The sequence below is a fragment of the Nycticebus coucang genome, chromosome 15 (genome assembly GCF_027406575.1).
Source record: "Nycticebus coucang isolate mNycCou1 chromosome 15, mNycCou1.pri, whole genome shotgun sequence".
Lineage (NCBI taxonomy): Eukaryota > Metazoa > Chordata > Mammalia > Primates > Lorisidae > Nycticebus > Nycticebus coucang.
In genome coordinates this window covers 17,810,736-17,831,676 of record NC_069794.1, presented here as the reverse complement: position 1 = coordinate 17,831,676, position 20,941 = coordinate 17,810,736, and the positions used below count along the sequence as shown (strand labels likewise).

Sequence of the window (20,941 nt, the reverse complement as noted above, 5' to 3'; positions counted from 1 at the left end):
GTGTTCCAGGCTGTTAGAGGAAGAATTGTGTCCCCCAAACTTTATAGGTTGAAGTCCCAATCCCTAGTACCTCAGAATGTAACTGATGGGGCCTTCAAAGAGGTGACTAAGTTAAAAAGAAATTATTAGAACAGATTCTAATCCAACCTGACTGGGACCTTAAAAGAAGAGGACATTAGAACTCACCCAGGGATGCCAGGCATGGGACACACGCAGGGGAGACAGTGACAGGGTGGCTACCTGCAAGCACGGAGCCCTGCCAGCACCTCGATCTTGGATTTCCAACCTCCAAACTTCCAGAAATATGTTTCTGTTGTTTGAACCACCCAGCCCAATTCACAAGCATGGTTCATGAAGAAGTTATATCTATTAATTCAATTCATTCTTACAACAGCCTGTGTGTGAGAGGGAGAGAAACAAAAGGGCATTATTAATAGCCTTTTGCAGACAAGGAAACTAAAGCCCACTGGCAGATAAAGGTTAAAAAAAAAAGGATTACATGATAAAGAAATGATTGAACTAGAATTTAAATCCCTGTTCTCTGTCTGCCCCCAGAGGCCGCCTGCTGAATCACGACCTGCTACTGTTTCTCCAGGTTTAAAGGCATCCTTCACTGTGTGTTGATATAGATTCTGTTTCTCCTGTAATCTTTAGACAAAGAAAAAATTTTTTACTCAGTTGGAAGGCATGGATCATGGGATCTGGAATAAAGCAGTTAGTTAGAAACTAACTAACTGAAAGAGGACAAGGCGGGGGGCACCTAGGAGCTCATCTTGATGCTGCCCACCTTAATTTTGTCCCAAATGACTGTTCACACCTGGGAAGGAGAGACCCTCTCACAGGTTTACCAAGACTCTCTAGCCTAGCAACAAGTACAACAGAATCTTAAAAGTGACCTAGAACAGCTTTAAAGTGAATTAACATATCATTAGCTTAAATCTACATTGTAATCTATACCCCACCATGGGCTCTCAGAGAGTCTCATGGGTAGTCCCCAGGTGCAATAAGACTCTGGTCCCAAGATGACCACTGACCCACAGTGTAGGCCCAGCTCAGACAATGTGAAAGAGAACCCCCAGCCATATTCAATGCCTCATTGCCTACTTCCCACAGCCAAGGGGTCCAATCAGGGTCTATGGCAAATTTTTTTTTTTTTTTTTTGGCCGGGGCTGGGCTTGAACCCACCACCTCCGGCATATGGGACCGGCGCCCTACCCGTTGAGCCACAGGCGCCGCATTTTATAAACCTTCTTACTCTGGAATCCTATCTTTCTCTTCCTCAAATTAACTTTGTTTCACGCTTGCATTACTTTGGAGTGTCTGGTCATTTTTCAACCAAGAGTGGTCCAAGAACCCAGGCAGCTGCCGCTCCAAACCCTAACATTTTAGGATGCAGACAGCTGCCTTGAAACCCAACATAATTAAGCAAATAATCAATACAATGCCTCTGTTTCCTCACTTTCTTTTTAAATTTCCTGAAGACGAGTTGATTAATTAGAATTCTTTACTTTGTAAAAGAAACTCAAATTGGTCTATGTTTAAAACTTTTTTTTTTAAATCGGCTTCTTCAAACTTTTCCCTCCAACAGGTAAAATAGCTACCATGGTTCCAGATATCACATCATCACACTGCATGACTCAGGAGTGAGACCAGGCCTTTTAGGTTTATTTACCAGAACCCTCAACAAAGATCCCTTTCCAATGTTTGATTTTAGTTTTATGTTCATGACACAGACACTGTGGCTAAGGGTATGAAATAGAGTAATTTGGCTTAAGACAATTATAATTCCCACCCAAATCTCAGAGCCGAGGGTTTTAGGAGGAAGGTAGAAGGTGCTGGAGGAGACTGGTTCAGGCCTTCTCTTGTTTCCACTATCAAGCAGCCCCCAGAAACCAAAACACTTTACCTTGGCTGGCACAGAAAGAGGAAATTAAGAAGTCAAGTGGCAGCAGAGGAGCTGGTGTAGAAAGGGAAGTTGCACAGCAGCGCCAGGCATGAAGTTTGATTGTCAGGAGAGAGAAATTTATAGGCAGGTGAACACACCCAGGAGAGGTGTGGGTCTCTTCCTCACGAAGGAGGAATGACCCTTTACAAATCCTTTCCCTTGTATTTATTCCCCAATTCTTAGCTTTGTTCCATCTGTTTCTAAGTTGTGTGCACTTTGGGAAGTGCTGGCCATCTTCTGGAAAGTCTTGTTTTCCTCATCTAGTCACTGCGTGATTCACCTGGGTCTTGGCTAAGCCGGCTCCGTGGTATCCTAACTAACTTCTCCGTTGGAAAGTCTCCAAGGTATTAACAGGGCATTGATTAATCATGGAATGCTGACTAGCGTCTTCTTTAAAAAGTTCTTGCTGATCAAACCCCCTGTGGGGGATCTTAGCAGTTGAGCAGTGCCTGAATTTAAAAACTTCTAACCACAGTCTTGGCTAGTTCTGCTTTTGTAGTGGCTTAGAAGGGTGTCTCTTCCCTCCCCTGTCCGTATCTAAGCGAAGGAACTGTTTGTGTCCTCTGTGTGAGCAATTGTCCACTTTTCTTTGTCTCAGCCATGGTCTGCTCTTCTTTTTCTTCTTACCCTGTTCTCCACGTGTCCCTCATGGAAGGCACTTCCCAGAGCCTCGCTAGAGGTTGCCAAGGCTGGGTTTCTCTTTGGGACAATGAAAAAGTTCTGGAAATAGATGGTGATAGTCGTACAATTTAAATTTAAATGTATAATACGTAATGCCACTCGGTTGTACACTTAAAAATGATTCAATTGGCAAATGTTATGTTGTGTTTATTTTACCACAAAAAAATTAATTAAAAAGTCTCCTAACATGTTTCGCTTCCACATGGGCGGAGGTCAGTCAGCCAGTTCATATCTCATCCCCAAAGTGTCCCTTTGCCTTGAAAATGGCCCTGGAGAGTCCTCCCTAACCCTGAACCAGTGCTAGCACCAACAGACAAAATTATATTCAGATTGTATTAAACACTAAGTAGCGATGGGGCTCAGGAAATAGGGCATTATTCATCAGAACTGAGAACATTTATCTTAAACTTCCAGAGATTTCATTTGGGGAGATAATTAAGGTCAAATCACTTATTGGTGATTTGAATGGAAAAGAAAAAATAGTAGGCTCCTTACCGGATATTTTCTAATGGTGTTTTTAGTGTGCAGAGGAGGGGAACAGGTTCTGGGGGCGGAGGTGGAGGGGAAGCTGACAGATACAAACGGGAAAGGAGCTGCCACCCTAGCGGGGTCATTGCCCTTTCCTGTGACTGCAGACAGGTAGGTGCATACTCAGAGGCCTCTGTGCACCCAGACAGCGTCAGGGGTTTTACCTTCTGACAGCTACAACAAAAGTGAGCAGGTTGCTCTATGATAAAAGCCACTCAATTGCATCATCTCTCCAGCAAGAGGAAAACTAACTGCAAGGCAGCTGTCTACCTGTAATTGGATGTTCTGAGTAGCTCTGCCTCGAAAACAATGAATTTACATCCATTACTCCCAGTGTCAAATTCAGAATGATTTTATCAGGCCTGCTTTTGGGCAGCTAAACTGCAAAACGTGGCTGTGACAGATTTGAAGTCGAAAAGGAACAAATTTGCATGTTACTGGGTTGCAAGAAGCTCTTTGATTGTTGGAGAGGCCTGATAATGCTGTCAAGCGCCCACCCCGGCAGACTGGGACGCACCGGTCTGCACTTGGTGGCTGACAGCGAAGGATTTAGCATCAGTGAGGGATCAAAGAGCTGGGAATCTCTCAAGCAAAAAATGTTAAAAACACAAAGAAGCCTGCATCTTGATAAGAGGAAGTCACTAAGGAGAGAACGACCTTGAGTCTGTAAAAATGTTACAAGCTTCAGAATTGTAAAATGCCTGAAATGAAAAGAAAGTGCGCAGCTCACATACAAGTTTTCAAGCCGGGGAGGGTTGAAAGGGGTGTTCTTGCCACGGTTGAAGGAGAGAAAAAGGAATACTAGCTAACAACGCAGATTATGTTGGAGATCACATTTCTAGGGTGCAGATTATGATGGAGATCACATTTCTAGGGTGCAGATTATGATGGAGATCACATTTCTGTTTTCAAGGCTGATCATTTGCTTGTATAAATAGGTCTAAGGATGTAAAGCACCAACACGTGTATGTTTCAGCTCAGCATCCATCCTTGATGTGAACTAGATGACTTGAAATACAAAGGTGTTTTTTAAGAAGAAAAATCTAATTCCTGGCAATAATCAAGACAACACTTTTTATTTGAAGAAACAAATCAAAATATTGAAAATGAAACTTTAGAAATGTCAATAACGAATTTGCTGCTTTGGAAGTTAAGTCTTCAGGGTCAGCAAAGTGTGCTGTATCAATGGGAAGCGAGTGAAAGGTGGTCCTCAAGGAAAAACTGCATTTTCTAGTAACAGAAGAAGTGTTTTCCATCTGACTCTTTAATTTCTTTACTTTTGTTTTTCATTTTCCTTACTCTCCATGAAAACAGGTCTGGAATAGTCATCCAGACAAAACTATCAGAGGAGAGAACAGCAGGTAGACTTAGCTGGAAAATTACAGCCCCAATTTTCTCACTTAAACAAAAAATCTCAGAATAAGCAAACAAATGACCGACCTCGTTTTTCCCTTTAATCTTTACCTGAGTATATATACTGGAAGGGAAAGCTTTATAAAAACTAAAGACCAGGGCGGTGCCTGTGGCTCAGTCGGTAAGGCGCCGGCCCCATATACTGAGGGTGGTGGGTTCAAACCCAGCCCCGGCCAAACTGCAACCAAAAAATAGCCGGGCGTTGTAGCGGGTGCCTGTAGTCCCAGCTACTCAGGAGGCTGAGGCAAGAGAATCGCTTAAGCCCAGGAGTTGGAGGTTGCTGTGAGCTGTGTGAGGCCATGGCACTCTACCGAGGGCCATAAAGTGAGACTCTGTCTCTACAAAAAAAAAAAAAAAACTAAAGACCATCTTTTATCATTCGAGTTCCTTTTGAAATCACCTAATATAAAGTCACTGTGAACACTCAATAAATACTTGTTTTTGGCTGGGTATCGTGGCTCTGTGCCTGCAATCCCAACACTGTGGGAGGCTGAGGTGGGAGGATTGCTCGAGGTCAGGCATTTGATACCAACCTGGGCAAACTAGCAAGACCTCACTTTTGTAAAAAAATTTAAAAATTAGCCAGCCGCAGTAGCACATGACTATGGTCCTAGCTACAGGGGAAGCTGAGGCAGGAGGATTGCTTAAGTCTAGGAATTCAAAGCTGCAGTAAGCTATGCTCACACAGCTGTGCTCCAGCCTGGGTGATAGAGCAAGACTCTCTTTCTAAAAAGAAAAATGTTTCCTTTTTTTTGTTGTTGGAGACAGTCTCTCTCACTCTACCCTGGGTAGAGTGCCATGCGTCATAGCTCACTGCAACTTCAAACTCTTTGGGCTCAAGTGATCCTCTTGCCTCAGCCTCTCAGTAACTGAGATGATAGGGGCCCACCACAGTGCCTGGCTATTTTTAGAGACGGGGTCTCATTTTTTGCTCAGGCTGGTCTCAGACTCCTGAGCTCAGGCAATCCACCCACCTTGGCCTCCCAGAGTGCTTGGATTACGGGCGTGAAAAAATTTTTTTAATTAATAAAAATTGCTTTTATCACCATCATGTCAACAGTCCAGTTTTGAAAAGTGAATTTTCCACAGTAAACGACATTTTCAGACACTGATCATACCTATACTTGAATTCCAATATTTATATCTAGTTTTAATACAGTGATCTAATATTTGTTTTTGAAACTTTCTCCTGATTTTTGCTCTTAATAACAGTTTCTAATAGAAAAAGAAGTCACCCCAATGCTCAGCTGCAGTATGATCATGTAAATAATATTTAAATAATGCTCGGTGTGTATTTGCCAAGCCTGAGAGAATTTTGCCCACAGTGACCTAAAATGTTCCACCAAACTTTTACGGCTTGCTTGTAAATGTTTAACATTTCACAGTAGATGTAAAAAGGAAATTGCGAGACCTCGTGTAAGAAATTACTTTCTTCTAAATATTGTGCTTTATCTGTTCTGGTTTCTGAATTCATAGCAAATCTTCCAGCATTTTTTCCATGCCCATGGCCAACCAGGCAATTAAGCATATGTAGAAGAAAACAGCTGTGAGAACTTTACCATTTGTGCAATTTCCTGATTAAACACAAGAGGGCAGGTTTTGCTTTATTGTAAGCCTAATTCCACTCCCCTAGTAATCATGATGGTCACTGTGCTAATTGTAAATACAAAAATGCTCAATAACATACGAAGTGAATGACTAATCAGGGTGTATAACTCTGGCAGTGAAATCGCTATTATTTTAATAAAGAAGGCCACACTCAAACCTTTCTACTTAACACGATTTACAACCAGAACAATTACATTTGGGAGGCGCTGGGATAGTTTTAGCTTATGTTTGTAAAGGAGCAGAGAGTAGAAGGTAGCAAAGGTAGAAGGACCAAATTCAGTCATATTACATTCAAGAAGTTTGACTTCAGTTGATGTGACAAATGACACAGGGGGTTAATGGTTTCTACCAAGTAGATGTGGTTCCGGTGAACGTACACAGAGCATAAGGCCTTATATTTTTGTTTGCTTTGTTTCGTTGCTTTTTAGAAAACTTTAGCTCATCTGATACGATTCTCTTGCGTGGTGTTCTCAAGATTTCATTAAACTTCCTGCCAAAGCATAATTAAATTCACAGGCGTTATTTTCATTTTCAATCGCTGTTACAGCTGAGTCATCTGTGGAGCCTTTGTAAGGTAATGGCGCTGGAACCATCAGCAGGAGAGAGGCACTTGTTTGCCTGACTAAATAATTTGCCTACTAACTCCTTCCAGTGAAACGAAGCTTTAGGATATCAAACAGTGAAAGGCCCTGAAATCACAGGTGTGAGGGATTGGAGGAGAGGCCAAGAGAAATCTTGACTTTCTAACCTAGTGGTAGAAATAAGACCTCCCCACGGTGGAAAGAAAAAGCATCTAAAAGAAAACTTGGCTGAAGAGCGTCCCCTTGTGTTAGGTCACATAGAGTAAAATTCTGGGTTGTAGCATTTGTACAGCTCAAAATTGGAAGGATAAGTTGTTGGTGATTCCATGGCAGAGAACAAGAGTCCGCCCTTGAATGTTGTAGACAGCTCATGTAAAAACAGATGCCAGGGGCCCTGAATGAAAAGTCTTACTCTGAGATTAGTTAATTCATTCACTTATTCATTCAAAGATATTTATAAAGGATAAGCAAGGCATTATAAAATAGAAAGAGTTAAAAACCTCTGGTTTTGTCATTACCTTGGAGAAAGTAATTACCTCCCACTAAGAGTGAATTGGCTATTTTATGCACCACCAACATTTTCTGAGTATTTAAATTAATGTCTTCGGTAAAATGACAGTAGGGCTGTACATGGGATGTACAGTTGACGTACATGGGATGTACAGTTGACCTCCAACTTCAAGTTCGGATGTGGAAGTGAACACCAACTAACCATTACCTCACTGGCTCTATCTTTCTCCTTCTGGGGGTCTCCAACAAAATGACTGACCGTGAAGGGCTACCTGGATGATCTCCAAGTTACAATCCCTCTTCCGTGGTCGGTGACTTGAAGTAGCTTCCCACTTCCACCTGAGGGTCAGTCATTAGATGGTGGGAATATGACAAGTAACTTCACAGACACCTGTGAAAGGCTGGTGTCTCCTTTTCCAACCTGCTCAATAGAGATCCAGGAAGTAGCAATAGCTTAGAGCAGCAGTTCTCAACAGTGCACGACCCACAGGAACTGTATTAAAGGGCCGCGGCATTAGGAAGGTTGAGAACCACTGGCTTAGAGACATCAGAAAGCAGAATATCAGTTTAAGAACTTATTTTCAAAAGTCAAGAAGTTAGCATGCATTTTACAAGTGCATGTATTTTATATAGATTTTTATTTTGAGTGCTCAAAAGATGAGAATTGATAAGTACAAATTGAAAAGCAGTCATACCCAAAAGACAAACAATAATTTGCAAAACATTTATTTTTATATACCTCTTTAATAAGTTTCCTACTTATTAATGTGAGATTAAAAGTGTTCATTAGAAGTCTTATAATTAATGATGTTAAATTCTAAGCAAGATACAAATGTGTGTCAAACAATTTTAGAATTAGGAGAGAATTTAATTTGAGAAGCAAAAATGTTATTGAATTTCATGTCTGAATGTTAACTTTACAAAAGCATTTCTATTGAAATCATAGTTCATATACATACATTTTTCTAATACTAAAGACATAAGCATATAAAATAATCGGTTCATGTTTTTCAAAGTTGAATTTTTTTCCCTGTCATTGAGAACTATGGCCCTGCAATGCTCAATGACATTTTCTGAGTTTATTTGCATAATATTTAATGTAAGTAAATACAAGTTTTTATTCCTCAAGTCTATCATAACCTTAGATTTGTTTAAAAGCCATTCATAATCGATTTACTATAAGGTTAGAAAATGCTAGAAAATTGTATTCCTCTTCTATGAGCTAAAAAATTAGGAAATTATTTCTCTTAGGAAAATAATCCTTATGAAAAGTTGAACACACTGTGGACAGAAGTAGCTAAGTGTAAATGATTGCTATTTATTTCTACCTCCAATAAATCTTGTTTTAGCCAAACCTTATGAGAATATGATATATGAAAATTCTGATCTACTTGAAAGATAAGCTAGAGGTGGCTATTTGCTTTATAGAATTATTCATAATAGTTCACCTATAAAAGGTAATTTCCCCTGGTGCTTTTAACATATAATTGATTTATATACAACTATGCAGGAACATATGGACCATGAACAATTATATCCTCTTTTTAATATATTTCTCTTTTGCCTTAAAAGTGGGATTTAAAAATGTGTTCCCCAAATACGCTGAGCTCACAGCAATAACCTTCCAGAGGGCATCTTGTTACCAATCCACAGTTGTGTTTTCCATGAATACTATGGATGGCAGGAGTTGAGATCTATGCATGTAGCTGAGGCTAGACAACCCAAAGCAGGGTTTCACTCGATCAGGGTTGGTATCACTGTACTGAGTCTACTCTCCTATATACCTGTAATTTTATGAGACTCAACCTCAACTTCAGTTCCAACTGGGTATTGTCCACTTCCCTGACTGTAGCAGTCCTGATAACACTGGTTTTTAATGAAACTTGCACTTTCTAGTGTGAAGACAGCCCCAGGGCCCTCTTAACACCCATGCTTTACACACATCCATTCCAGTTAGAGGGGCCAACAGATATCAAATATGGGCAGATAAAATTTGCCTTGAAATCTCAATAACCATTACTATCTCAGAAGCAGGGCCCATCAAGATGAGTCTGAACATCGTGGCACAGATTGCTTCATTCTTATTTCTCATGATCAGATGATTACTTAGCAGAACATCAGCATTTAATTCTAAATTGTCATGTTTTGTACAGATGGTTTGCTTTCAAATGATAATAGTTAATTGATTAGCATTCCTAAGTAACTGTCAGTACAGTGTAGCGTTAATGCTTCTAAAGTCGAGTCTTAAAAATAAGTCCGGTACATTACATCGGAATAATTTTTCATCTGAGTCTACCTAACAAAATGGAATTGGTTCAGGATCAGCCAAATGAGACTGCGGAGTAATGGGACTCTAATCAAATTGTCTCACATTCAGTGTTATAGTCTCACTAGCCTTCTCCAAGCAGCCTGCCCTGAACAGAGTGATTCTATATTCATTAGTAGGCTTAGAACAGTGTATTAATTAAGCTCTATAATTTTATTCTTTTCTCTGTTTACTTATGACTCTAGGATCAATGTTTATCCAGCTATTAAATCTTATAATAGGTCTAACTGTTAAAAACTGCAGATTTAAAAAGAAAAACTCTGTGAAGTCTAATTTACACCAGAGAGCTGGATTGATTCTTCATTTAATCATTCCCCATCCTATATTTAAAAAGGCCCAATTTTGTCTTCAAACCTGGAGAGGAAAAAAAATAGAGAAGAGAAGAGAATGGAGCCAAAGAAAGATGATCAGGAAGGAGGTCACTTAGAAGCAGAGACATTTATAGCTAAAAAGGGACCTTGGGGAGTCACCTAGCACCTGTCGCCACCACCTCCACGCCATCACGAATGAAGACACCGTGCTAAGAACCCAATGACGGTCTTGTCCAAGTCTCAAATTACACAGACTTATAAATTTAAATGAATCCACTCTGTCTTTCTTTCTTTCTTTTCTTTTTCTTTTTTTTTTTTTTGGTGCTTTCAAAACAGGAGGAGGCTGAATCAATATGGGGAATTATTATCAGATAACACAAATAGTGTCTTCTCTCTTTATTTGATGATACAGATAGCCCCATGCACTTTAGCTTACGTTTGTTAAACAAACAACAAAGCAGAAACTACAGCTAAGCATCTTCTGAATTCAGGATCATCGTTACAAGAGGAGGACCCTGTCATAGCCATTCACCTAGAGGAAGAACAGTGAAGGTTAGTTTGTTTGTTGACAGGGTCAGACTTAGGGCTTGGCATCTTCTCCAGGTAAGGCGCAGCACCCTATGTTTCTTCCGTGTAATTCCTGTTACTCAAATGTGTCTCCATCAGGGGTGTGTATCCTTTTCGAAGTCTTCTGTATTGAAGGAAAACCAGCAGCCCAAAAAGACCAACCAAAGCCACCAGGAGTCCCAGAACCACAGAGAAGGTTGCGATCCATGAAGGAGTTTCCTCAACTGAAATTGAAGCAGAGAACAAGGGTCTATAGTCAGAATTTCCTCAGCTGAATACTCTTAGAAAAAAAGAATAAATGTATTTGCCTTGCACATGCATTTTTGTTGACAGAGCAAAACTACTCTTGCTAGAGTACAATTTATCTTCTCCTTTCCCACCATTCATCATATCCACAATTGTTTTTCTTGAGCAAGTCAGAAATGGCATTCCATTATTTAAATACAGCTTATTGGATTTTTTAAATTTGTTACAACAAATGCTTATGCAGAATAAACCCTCCAAGGAAGTGTGAGTTAGGAGCTCCTTTGTAAAAGTGCATGCTAAAATGGTATCTGAGAAACTGCAAAATGTGCAGCCTGCAGTAGAGAAATTCCGCTATTGCCTCCACCCTTCTTATGGGATGATAAATGCGTGAGAAGGATCAGACTGGCTAGTAGAATAGCAGACACTGAATAATGGAAGTGGATGATATTTGTACCCATTGAAATAGTTGTGAATATAATGTGAATCTCCATATGCTAAAGCCAATCCTCTACTCAAATATATTTTTAAAATACTTTTTCACAAAATTAATGCATTATATATATGTATGTATATATATATATAGAGAGAGAGAGAGAGAGAGAGAGACTCATTACGTCACCCTCAGTAGAGTGCCGTGGCATCCAGCTCACAGCAACTTCCAACTCTTGGGCTCAGGCGATCCTCTTGCCTCAACCTCCCAAGTAGCTGGGACTACAGGCACCTGCCACAACGCCCTGTTATTTTTTGGTTGTACTTGTCATTGTTGTTCAGCAGGCCCAGGCTGGGCTCGAACCCGCCAGCCTTGGTGCATGTGGCTAACACCCTACTCACTGAGCTACGGGCACCGAGCCACATTTCATTTTGAAGATACGCATACTTTTCTTTAAAAAATGATCTTTCCTTACCAGGTCTTCTTAAATTCAGTTCCTCTGAATTTATTCTATGCCTTACACTATCTAAGTATAAGATTGTCTGTCCAGGTGGTGGTTCACACCAGTAATCCCAGCACGTTGGGAGGCCAAGGTGGGAGGATCACTTTAGCCCAGGAGTTCAAGACTAGCCTGGGCAATATGGTAAGACCTTGTCTCTAAAAAAATTTGTTTTAATTAGCCAGGCATGGTGATGTACACCTGTAATCCCAGCTATTTGGGAACCTGAGGCAAGAGCATCTCTTGAGCCCAGGAGTTTGAGAACTGCTAGATCGCTGCTGCACTCTCGCTGGGAGAGAGAGCAGGTCTTCTCTCTTCAAAAGTAATTATAATACGAGTTTTTTCTAGTCCCTTTCCTCCAATCTCACAGAGGGCCCTTTCCCATCCTGATGGGATTCCTGGAAGAGGATTTTAATTTGTCTTTTCCTCCAATCTAGCAGCACCTGTTGAGAATACAGATTTTTTTTTTTATTCTGCCATTTCTTTGCTCAGGAACGCTAAAAGACTGCCTTTTGTTATTTTCCAAATCCTCTGCCTAGCTTTTCCAAAAGTTACTCTAAAAAATTGTGATAAAATGCATTTCACATCAATTTACCATCTTAACCATTTTTAAGTGCATAGTACAAAGGCATTAAGTACATTCACATCTTGTGTGACCATCAGCACCATCCACCCTCAGAACTTTCCCAGCTTGTAAACCTGAAATGTCACACCCACTAAGTGGCACGTCCCTATTCTTCCCTCCCTGCAAGCCTTGGTAATAGCTATTTTGCTGTCTCTGTGAACTTGACTATCTTCTATTCTCATGTAAGTGAAATCATGCCACCTGGTCCTTTTATGTCTTTTATGTCTGGCTATTTCACTTAGCTTAATGTCCTCAGGGTTCATCTTTTTGGTGTGATTCCATTCCTTTGTAAGGCTGATAATATTCCGTAGTGGGTATATACCATATTTTGTCTATCCACATATCCATTGATGGATACGTGTCTGCTTCCACATTTTGGCTATTGTAAGTAATGCTGCTATGAACACGGGTGTGCAAATGTCTCTACAAGACGCTGCTTCCGATGCTTTTGGGTATATACCTAGAAGGATAATTGCTGGTTCATATGATAATTCTTCTTCTAGCATTTAAGACCCTCAGTTCTCAGCCTCTCTCACAGATCTGACCTTAATTCACGGTGACCCTCTTCCCAAAGCTTCCACTACAACCAGGCTTGAAAGAGATAGCTTGAGCTCAGAAATTATCTTGATTACTTTGTAGGCTGAGACTTAGGGGAAATAAGACAGGTGTGAATGGAGGAAAGTCACCAGCAGATAGGCTGTGTGTTTTTTAGCTTCTTGAAAAATTAAAATTTTCTTCATTGTTTACTTTTCTTTTTTCAACCTTAACACCATTTAAGAGTCTTTAAATGGCTTGTGGAGCCATGTTGGGGCCTGGGCCAGAAAGAAAAGTGTGTGCCCCACGTATACTTAAGCAAAACATCTTCCCACATTCTGAACCAAGTGGAAAAGTCAATAGAAGATCTACAACATTTTTAAAAACATGTCTTGACAATACAAGGGCAGTCCAGGAAGTGTCCAGCCATGTTTGTATTTTCCATATTACGTGGCTGGATACTTTCTAGACAGCCCTCATATTAGCTTGAAAAACATACACGTAGAGTCCCAGGTAATCCCGCGTGCTGGCAGGCCCATGTCAACCCTCATAAACCTACCAGCAAGGGTGGTAGAGGCCAATTGGAAATAACTGACCTGGTTACAAAATAATGTGGATATGCAAAACAAACAACAACGGTCTGTCTTTATTTAAAATGTTGGTGGTATATTATTCATCGTGAATTTTTAAAATTCATTTTGGCCTTTTAAAAACATTGCATTATATCATTACTTTCTTTAGTTACTGAGTTTTCTCACCTGCCCTTGAATTTTGTGCTCGAGGTAAATGCTGGACTTGTCTCACCTAATCCCTGAAGTCCCTGCCTTCGAGGAATGATATGAAAGTCCAGCTGGTTCCTGTCCACATCTGCTTAGTTCACTTTTCCTTATTGGCTTGACATTTCACACAATCACATTGATTAATATAAAAAGAACCACCAAATCAAGTGTAGGATTAAATAGTTTCTCTGTGAAATAAGGTCTCTTAATAACTTTGAGTTTTCTAAAGCAATGATCAGCTAACTATTCTTTTTCTGATGTTTAATTGGTAGTTCAAAGGCTCATTTTGCTAAAAACAGATAGCCTAGAAAATAAACTTAACTAGACCTAAATGCATCCATTAAAGGACTTGGTTTACACGAAAAGAGAGAAAGAAGGAAAGCTCCGTCAGAAGATGAATGAATCCCCCATTCCAAAGTTCTATCAGTCACCTGGCAGATCAATGGCATAGTGGTAGCCAAGTTGGTCTGCAGTTAGAAAGAGTTCCTCATTCGTCACTGCAGGGAAGAAAGGAACCATGTTATACATCCTATTGTGACCAATCGGTGCCAGCTCCTGAGGCCAGGCATCTGCGGGAGGCTTGAATCTTTTCATCCACTCATCAAAGATGGCATCGGTGAAGGAATGAAGGACCTGTAGAGGAACAGGCATTTCACATTGATCAGTCTGTTCTAATCAGGCCAACCTGACGGGAGCTTTCTCTAAATTGGAATGGATTTCTTCTGTACATGAAGATATTCTGCATACCCAAACCGACCTTAATGGCACATACACTGGCATTTTTGGTTAACTTTGCCAGGACGTGCAGACGTATCTCTCCAAACAGAAGAAATGAACAAATGCAAGTTCATGGTGCAGATTTAATAACGGTTTGGGAACATTTCAGACCTTCAATGTACTAATTAAAGGCAAGTATGATAAGATACAGATTCCAGTCAACATTCAGATGCTTTGGTTAAAGAGAAGAGAAAGAAGATGCTTTGATACTTTTAGTCTCCCTAATCTAAAAGTTCAAAATCTGTATCCCCCAACTCCAAAACTTTTTGAGCACCACCATGACACTCCAAGGAAACACTCGTTGGAGCACTTCCAATTTTGAATTTTCAGATTAGGGATGTTCAACTGGTATAACGCAAATATTCCAAAATGAAAAAAAATCCAACCTTCAAAACACTTCTGGACCCAAGAATATTGGTGACAGTCAATCAGTCTCAGCATTATAATACAAATGGACAGTAATAACAAACATACAAAAAAGAGAGAAAAAAGAAAACCTCTAAATTGAGTTTTCACATTTTTCACAGAAAGAATCCCCTTCTAGCGGCTCATTTTACAACCTTCTCACTTTAATTCTTGGTGTTATGCCAGCAGAAAAAGTCTAAGAATGTTGCAACGTGCACATGCTTATTTTAATTTTCTCAAGGAAGCCTTTAAAGTCCTTTTAAAATACAGCAATTATTACATGTATTAAAATATTAACAGCAAACTTTCCACATTTATAGCCCTGATTTTGCATCAGGATATAAAAGTGAGAGTTAGCACAGCCTTGTGTCTGGCCATTAGAGTTTCTCTGTCATTCCCAGACTTGAGTTCTAGGAGCCAGGGAAAGGGCCTCCCTTCCTTCCCCTAGTTCTTTTTTTTTTTTTTTTTTTTTGGCCAGGGCTGGGTTTGAACCCAACACCTTCAGCATACAGGACCGGAGCTCTACCCCTTTGAGCCACAGGTGCCGCTCATCCTTCCCCTAGTTCACTAGGGCTTGTCACCCCACCGTCTCTCAAAGGGAGGCGGGGTGGTATTTATTTCAATAAATGCTCATTCAATAAATTCATTCTTCCTTTCACTACTGTACCCTGTACCTTATTCATAGCACTGATCAAATTATATTGTTAAGTTGTTTGTACATATATCTATTTTCCCTAACATGACCCCTAACTTGTTAAGATTGAAGATGAGGACTTTCTACCTTTAAACTCTCAAGCTTAACCTGCTTAGAAAGTATGTGCTGGCTGATGACATATCATGCAAAGTCGTTTTTATTTATTTTATTCATTTTTTTAAGAGACAGGGTCTCTCCCTGTCTCATTGTCGTCTAGGCTGGAGTGCAGTGATGTGGTCGTAGCTCACAGCAGCCTTGAACTCTGGGCTCAAGCGAGCCTACTGCCTCAGCCTCCCCGGCACTGGGATTATAGGCATGAGCCATTGAGGCTGGCCTAAAGTAGTTTAATTTGCATAAATCATTTGCCCTTATTTACTGGCTTTCCTAACATTCTTAATCATCCAATTCTGCTCAGAAAACAAAATATGCTTTCCTAATAAAACAGTAGAATAACTCTGCAGGCTTTGGGGGGTTCAATCTAATACGCCCATTCCAAGCTGAAGCTGTTTTCTCCGTGTCTTTCCTTCTGTTTTCTGGAATCAGAGTCCTTGTGATCCCGTCCTGGGACAGTGGCCTGATTCCCCGTCTGAATGCTTTGTACTTCTCTTTTTAATTGAATCGCCCTTCTGGCTTGCATTACTCTTGTTTATCTTAAGACAGATTTTCCCATCTTCCCCAAGGCTCCTTCCCTCCCCGCTTGTGCTCCGTTGTATTCCAGGCAGCAGAGAGAGCTTTCTACCTGCGTTGTCTCATGAGGTTACATTCAGGATAGAAAAAGGAACTAAGGGACTTGTTGAAGGGACTTTTTGTTTCCTAAATGGATTTGTAAAGTTTATGGCACAAGTAATCATCTAAAGAACCAAAACATCACATTATAAGACCTGGGCTTTTGGAGAGATAAATGATTTTTCAAATTCCAAGAATCTTGGCTTTGAGGAAGAAAGCCTGAAGGAAGACAGGCAAGCAGGAGGGGGCGGCCTGTGCCCATGGGCTGTGTGTGGATGGAGTGTGCAGCCTGCGCCCATGGGCTGCGTGTGGATGGAGTGTGCAGCCTGCGCCCATGGGCTGTGTGTGGATGGAGTGTGCAGCCTGCGCCCACGGGCTGCGTGTGGATGGAGTGTGCAGCCTGCGCCCACGGGCTGCGTGTGGATGGAGTGTGCAGCCTGCGCCCACGGGCTGCGTGTGGATGGAGTGTGCAGCCTGCGCCCACGGGCTGCGCGTGGATGGAGTGTGCAGCCTGCGCCCACGGGCTGCGCGTGGATGGAGTGTGCAGCCTGCGCCCACGGGCTGCGTGTGGATGGAGTGTGCAGCCTGCGCCCACGGGCTGCGTGTGGATGGAGTGTGCAGCCTGCGCCCATGGGTTGCGTGTGGATGGAGTGTGCAGCCTGCACCCACAGGCTGTGCGTGGATGGAGTCCATGGGCTGCGCCTAGATGGAGTGTGCAGCCTGCGGCCTGAGCCCACGGGCTGCGTGTGGATGGAGTGTGCAGCCTGCACCCACAGGCTGCGTGTGGATTATGTGAGGACTTTTGCGCTCATCCTTGGTGGCAGATATCTCAAAAATTGTGCACGGACTGTTTTTTTGCTCATCAGTTTTATGTAAGTCTGGGAACTCCAGATAGAAACAAAAGGTTTCCAGAAATGGAAGTTGTGCTTCATCCTTCATGTGTAGCCTTTTGAAGGCTGCAAACAGAAGTCTTGTCTGAAGCATGGAGGCCAAGCAGTAGAGGGAGATGTCTACAGGTGGCAAATTTGTCGGTTGCTTACCTAATATCCCTTTTTCCTTAGTTATATTTTGCGTAAAGGACTGCACCAAGCTACCCATGAGAAGTAGCTGCAAGTAATTGGATGGAATTTCCAGGAAAGCTTTGTAAAGGTGTTTGTCTCATCTGAAAAATGTCCCTTTTTGCCTTTCCATTTCCTCTTGCTATCCCCTGGAACACAGACATGATGGTTGGAGCCACAGTAGCCATATTACAGCCAGTAAGCAAAATTAAGAATAGGAAGCCACTGACCAAAATGGTAGAACAAACAGACAAAACGTGTCTGTCATGACTATGAAGATACTATGCTAACCCTGGACTGCCTATCACTGGTGCTTTCTTATATAAGAGAAAAATTAATCTTTTTTGTTCAGGCTTCTGTAATTTAAATTTTCTGTTCTAAGTGACTGAACCAAATCCTAAGTGTTACACAGAAAAAGGGCCTAGGAGTATCTAGGGACATTTTTTCCAAAAAAGGCTAAACAATATCTCTTGACTCACCTGCTCCTTTAGAATCTTGTTACTTCCTCATCAAGGGTTGGGGTTCAACTGGCCCTCCCCTTGAAACTTGTTGAGTTTCTTACTTTCTCATAACAAATAAAATTTAGCCGAGGTGATTTTTCTTTTTTTTTTTGGCTTTTGAGACTAAATTATAAATCATGCTGCAGCTCCTGTCTTATGCCTGACCCCTGAGCTGTCATATAAGCAGTTAAACTGTCATTAGACAGCCATGCTGTGAGGAAGCCCAAACCAACCCACACAGAGTGACCACATGAAGAACTCATGAGATTTCAGGAAGAAAGAGAGACAACTAGCCAATCCATTGCTGCCCTGATACCTGTCACCAACTCACTGCTACTGTGTTGAAAGTCCCTGATCCTGAACCACCAGTCAAGCCCTTGCCAAATTTCTAACCCACACAAATGATAAGAAAAGAAATGGCCATTGTAGCTTCAAGCTACTAAGTGTTAGGCTGATCTTTTATGCAGCAATGGATAAATAAAACAATGGGGAAAGACCCACTCATACTTACTCCAGAATGTGTAGGACAAGGAGTTACCTGGTCCTCAAGGACAGGGCGGAGTGCTGAGAGAGGTCAGGGATGAGGCTTAAACTGAGGACACAGCCTCTCCTGAGGCCCTGATGACCAGCGATCACAGAGATATGCCAAGCTCAACAGTGGATGCCAGTACCCGGCAGTTGGGAAAATAGAGAAGGTAATAATATAGATGAAGTACCTAGTACTGTACCTTTTATGTTGGAAGTGTTTATGAAATGGTTGTTATCACTTTGACTGTATCATCAGTCTTATAATTGTTTTAATTGGAGACAAGACTTATGGAAGAAGAATGAAGGAATTTGCATTTCTCAGGTATGTGGGACTGCTAGTATCTCTGAAATCACACACTCTAATGTAAAGCTGAGCCTTTAAGAAAGCACAGGGCACATATTAATAAGCTGGCACTTACTAAACAGACTCATTGATTAGTGCTCACTCTGTGGCAAAGACTATTTGAAGCACTTTGCCAATTATGACACGCTGAATCCTCAAAGCAACTTATTTCTGTTAGTTTTCTTAGACTACTGTAAGAAAACATCACAACCAGGGTGGCTCAAACAATAGATACTGTCTCACAGTTGGAGACTGTTGTCTCACTTGTAGGAGGCTAGAAGTCCAGGACCAACATGTCAGTAGCTGTCATATTTTGATATATCAGTAATTAGAACTTCAACATATGGATGGGGAGGGATTCAATCCAAAACGTTACTATCCTGCTTCATAGATGAAGAATATAAGGTACAGAAGTGTTACATGATTTGTCCAAGATCACACAGCTAATATACGGAAGAGGAAGAATTTGAACCCAGGAAGTCTGATTCTAAAGTCAAGTTTCGTATTCTCCATACTCTCCTTTCTCTACACCACCATGCTGTAGTACAAGTATTTTATTTTTATTTTTATGTTTTGTTTTGTTTTTTGAGACAAAGTCTCACTTAGTCACCCTGGGGTTGAGTGCTGTGGCGTCATAGCTCACATCAAACTCTTGGCCTCAAGTGATCCCCTTGCCTCAGCCTCCTGAATAGCCCACCATAACACCCAGCTAGTTTTTCTATTTTTAGTAGAGACAGGGTCTCACTTTTTTCTCAGGCTGGTCTTGAACTCCTGAGCTCAGGAGATCCACCTGCCTTGGCCTCCCAGAATGCTAGGATTACAAGTGTGAACCACTGTGCCCAGCCTATAATACAACTATTAATACAATTATCAAGACCAACTATAATACAAAAAATTGATTTTAAAGCCATAGCTCCAGATCTTAATAATGGGGGAACAGTATAGAGTTTGACCTGAGTCCAACTGATCAAGAACTTTAGATACTGTCTGAATTCAAATCAGAGATCAAATTGTGATTAGAGAAAGAGACAAGAGACTCTCCAGATGTTAGGAAGATGCAGATTCAGTGTAGTATGAGGCAAACTTGTAGAGAGTACAAGAATTCACCCTGTACAAATGCAAATGATTAAGAAGACAAGACTCTAAACAATTCATAATCTGGAGAGATAAAATAATAGGGAGTATCAGAAGGGCTATAAAACATTTTATAATAAATGTTCTAATAGGAGCCATACACCAAAGTACCCAATTTATGGAAGTAATTTTTTAAAAGGCTGGTATGTGCTGAGAAGATGAAAAGAATGCTATAAACAAAATGCTGTAAGCAACAACATACCTACAAGCTGGAAGGAGAAGTATTGTAGTACAACCTATAGTATGGGTATTTTTGTTAAAGTTGTGGACATTGTTTCTCAACAAGATACTTTGAGTTGCTCTTGAGAAACTAACTGTGTCTTTGTTAGACACAAGTTGAAAATTGATATCTCTGTAAAAGCCAAATGTCCTTTGATGATAAGAAATAAAAGCAAAAGTTAAGCAAAGTATATAATCACCTTTTATCTGCTCTAGAGATAACATAGCTCTATCTTAGCATGCGAAAATGAGAGCTTCAGAAATTAGGTTTCAAACTTTAGTAAACAAACCTCTTCTAGCTTATTTGGACAAAATAAGGATAGGCGCAGAAAGGAAAAAAATCATTAGATTTAAACTTTGAGGCAATATTGAAGAAAATGTGATTACATAGGAGTTCAAGTTAGAAATTTGAATGTAACCCTTGCTGAAGAAAGCAGCCAGCAAATATTGTACTTGCATTCATCAATAAAATAAAATACAAGGAAGCATGCATGTGTTTTTCAAGATCATTAGAGAATAAAATTACTATCAAAGGACTTTCACTTAGCTGGCCATAAATTCAGATTCCTGCCACACTTGTGCAATGGGAAGAGATTCTGCATCTGGAGAAAAGGAGCCACAGAAATCTGAGGCTGGCCGCAAAAATGCGTGTCCATTATCAAAGACAAATTCACGATGGCTTTCACCACCTGGGTTCGTGTGCTATCATCCAGAAGGCATCATTTGTCATCAGACTGAACTTTATTGTGGTTAACATGATACCACTCTGGTCCTCTGAGTATCAGAACTAAGTGAGAATTCAGATGTGATCATTGAAAAGTCACATGGGAGACACAGACTCAGGTCCACATGGGAAATCCAAGGTAAAACTTAAGGTAAAAGGCATAAATAAAAAGTTAGGTCAGAATCTTCAAAAGGTGGTAATTCCTAAAAAGCATATTTACTTAGGCCAGCTATTTTTATGGAAATACTTG

At 40.8% G+C, this 20,941-nt stretch overlaps 1 protein-coding gene across 1 annotated transcript in view; it reads right to left on the bottom strand.

The window, feature by feature from the left end:
* Positions 1-10,521: 10,521 nt before the first annotated feature.
* DCT (dopachrome tautomerase) overlaps positions 10,522-20,941 on the bottom strand; it is a 35,942-nt gene continuing 25,522 nt past the window's right edge. The window contains exons 7-8 of the mRNA XM_053563308.1: positions 14,015-14,216; positions 10,522-10,700 (exon numbers count right to left, since the gene is read on the bottom strand). Of these exons, the coding sequence (XP_053419283.1) occupies positions 10,522-10,700; positions 14,015-14,216 (381 nt within the window). The remainder of the gene's footprint in view (positions 10,701-14,014; positions 14,217-20,941) is intronic.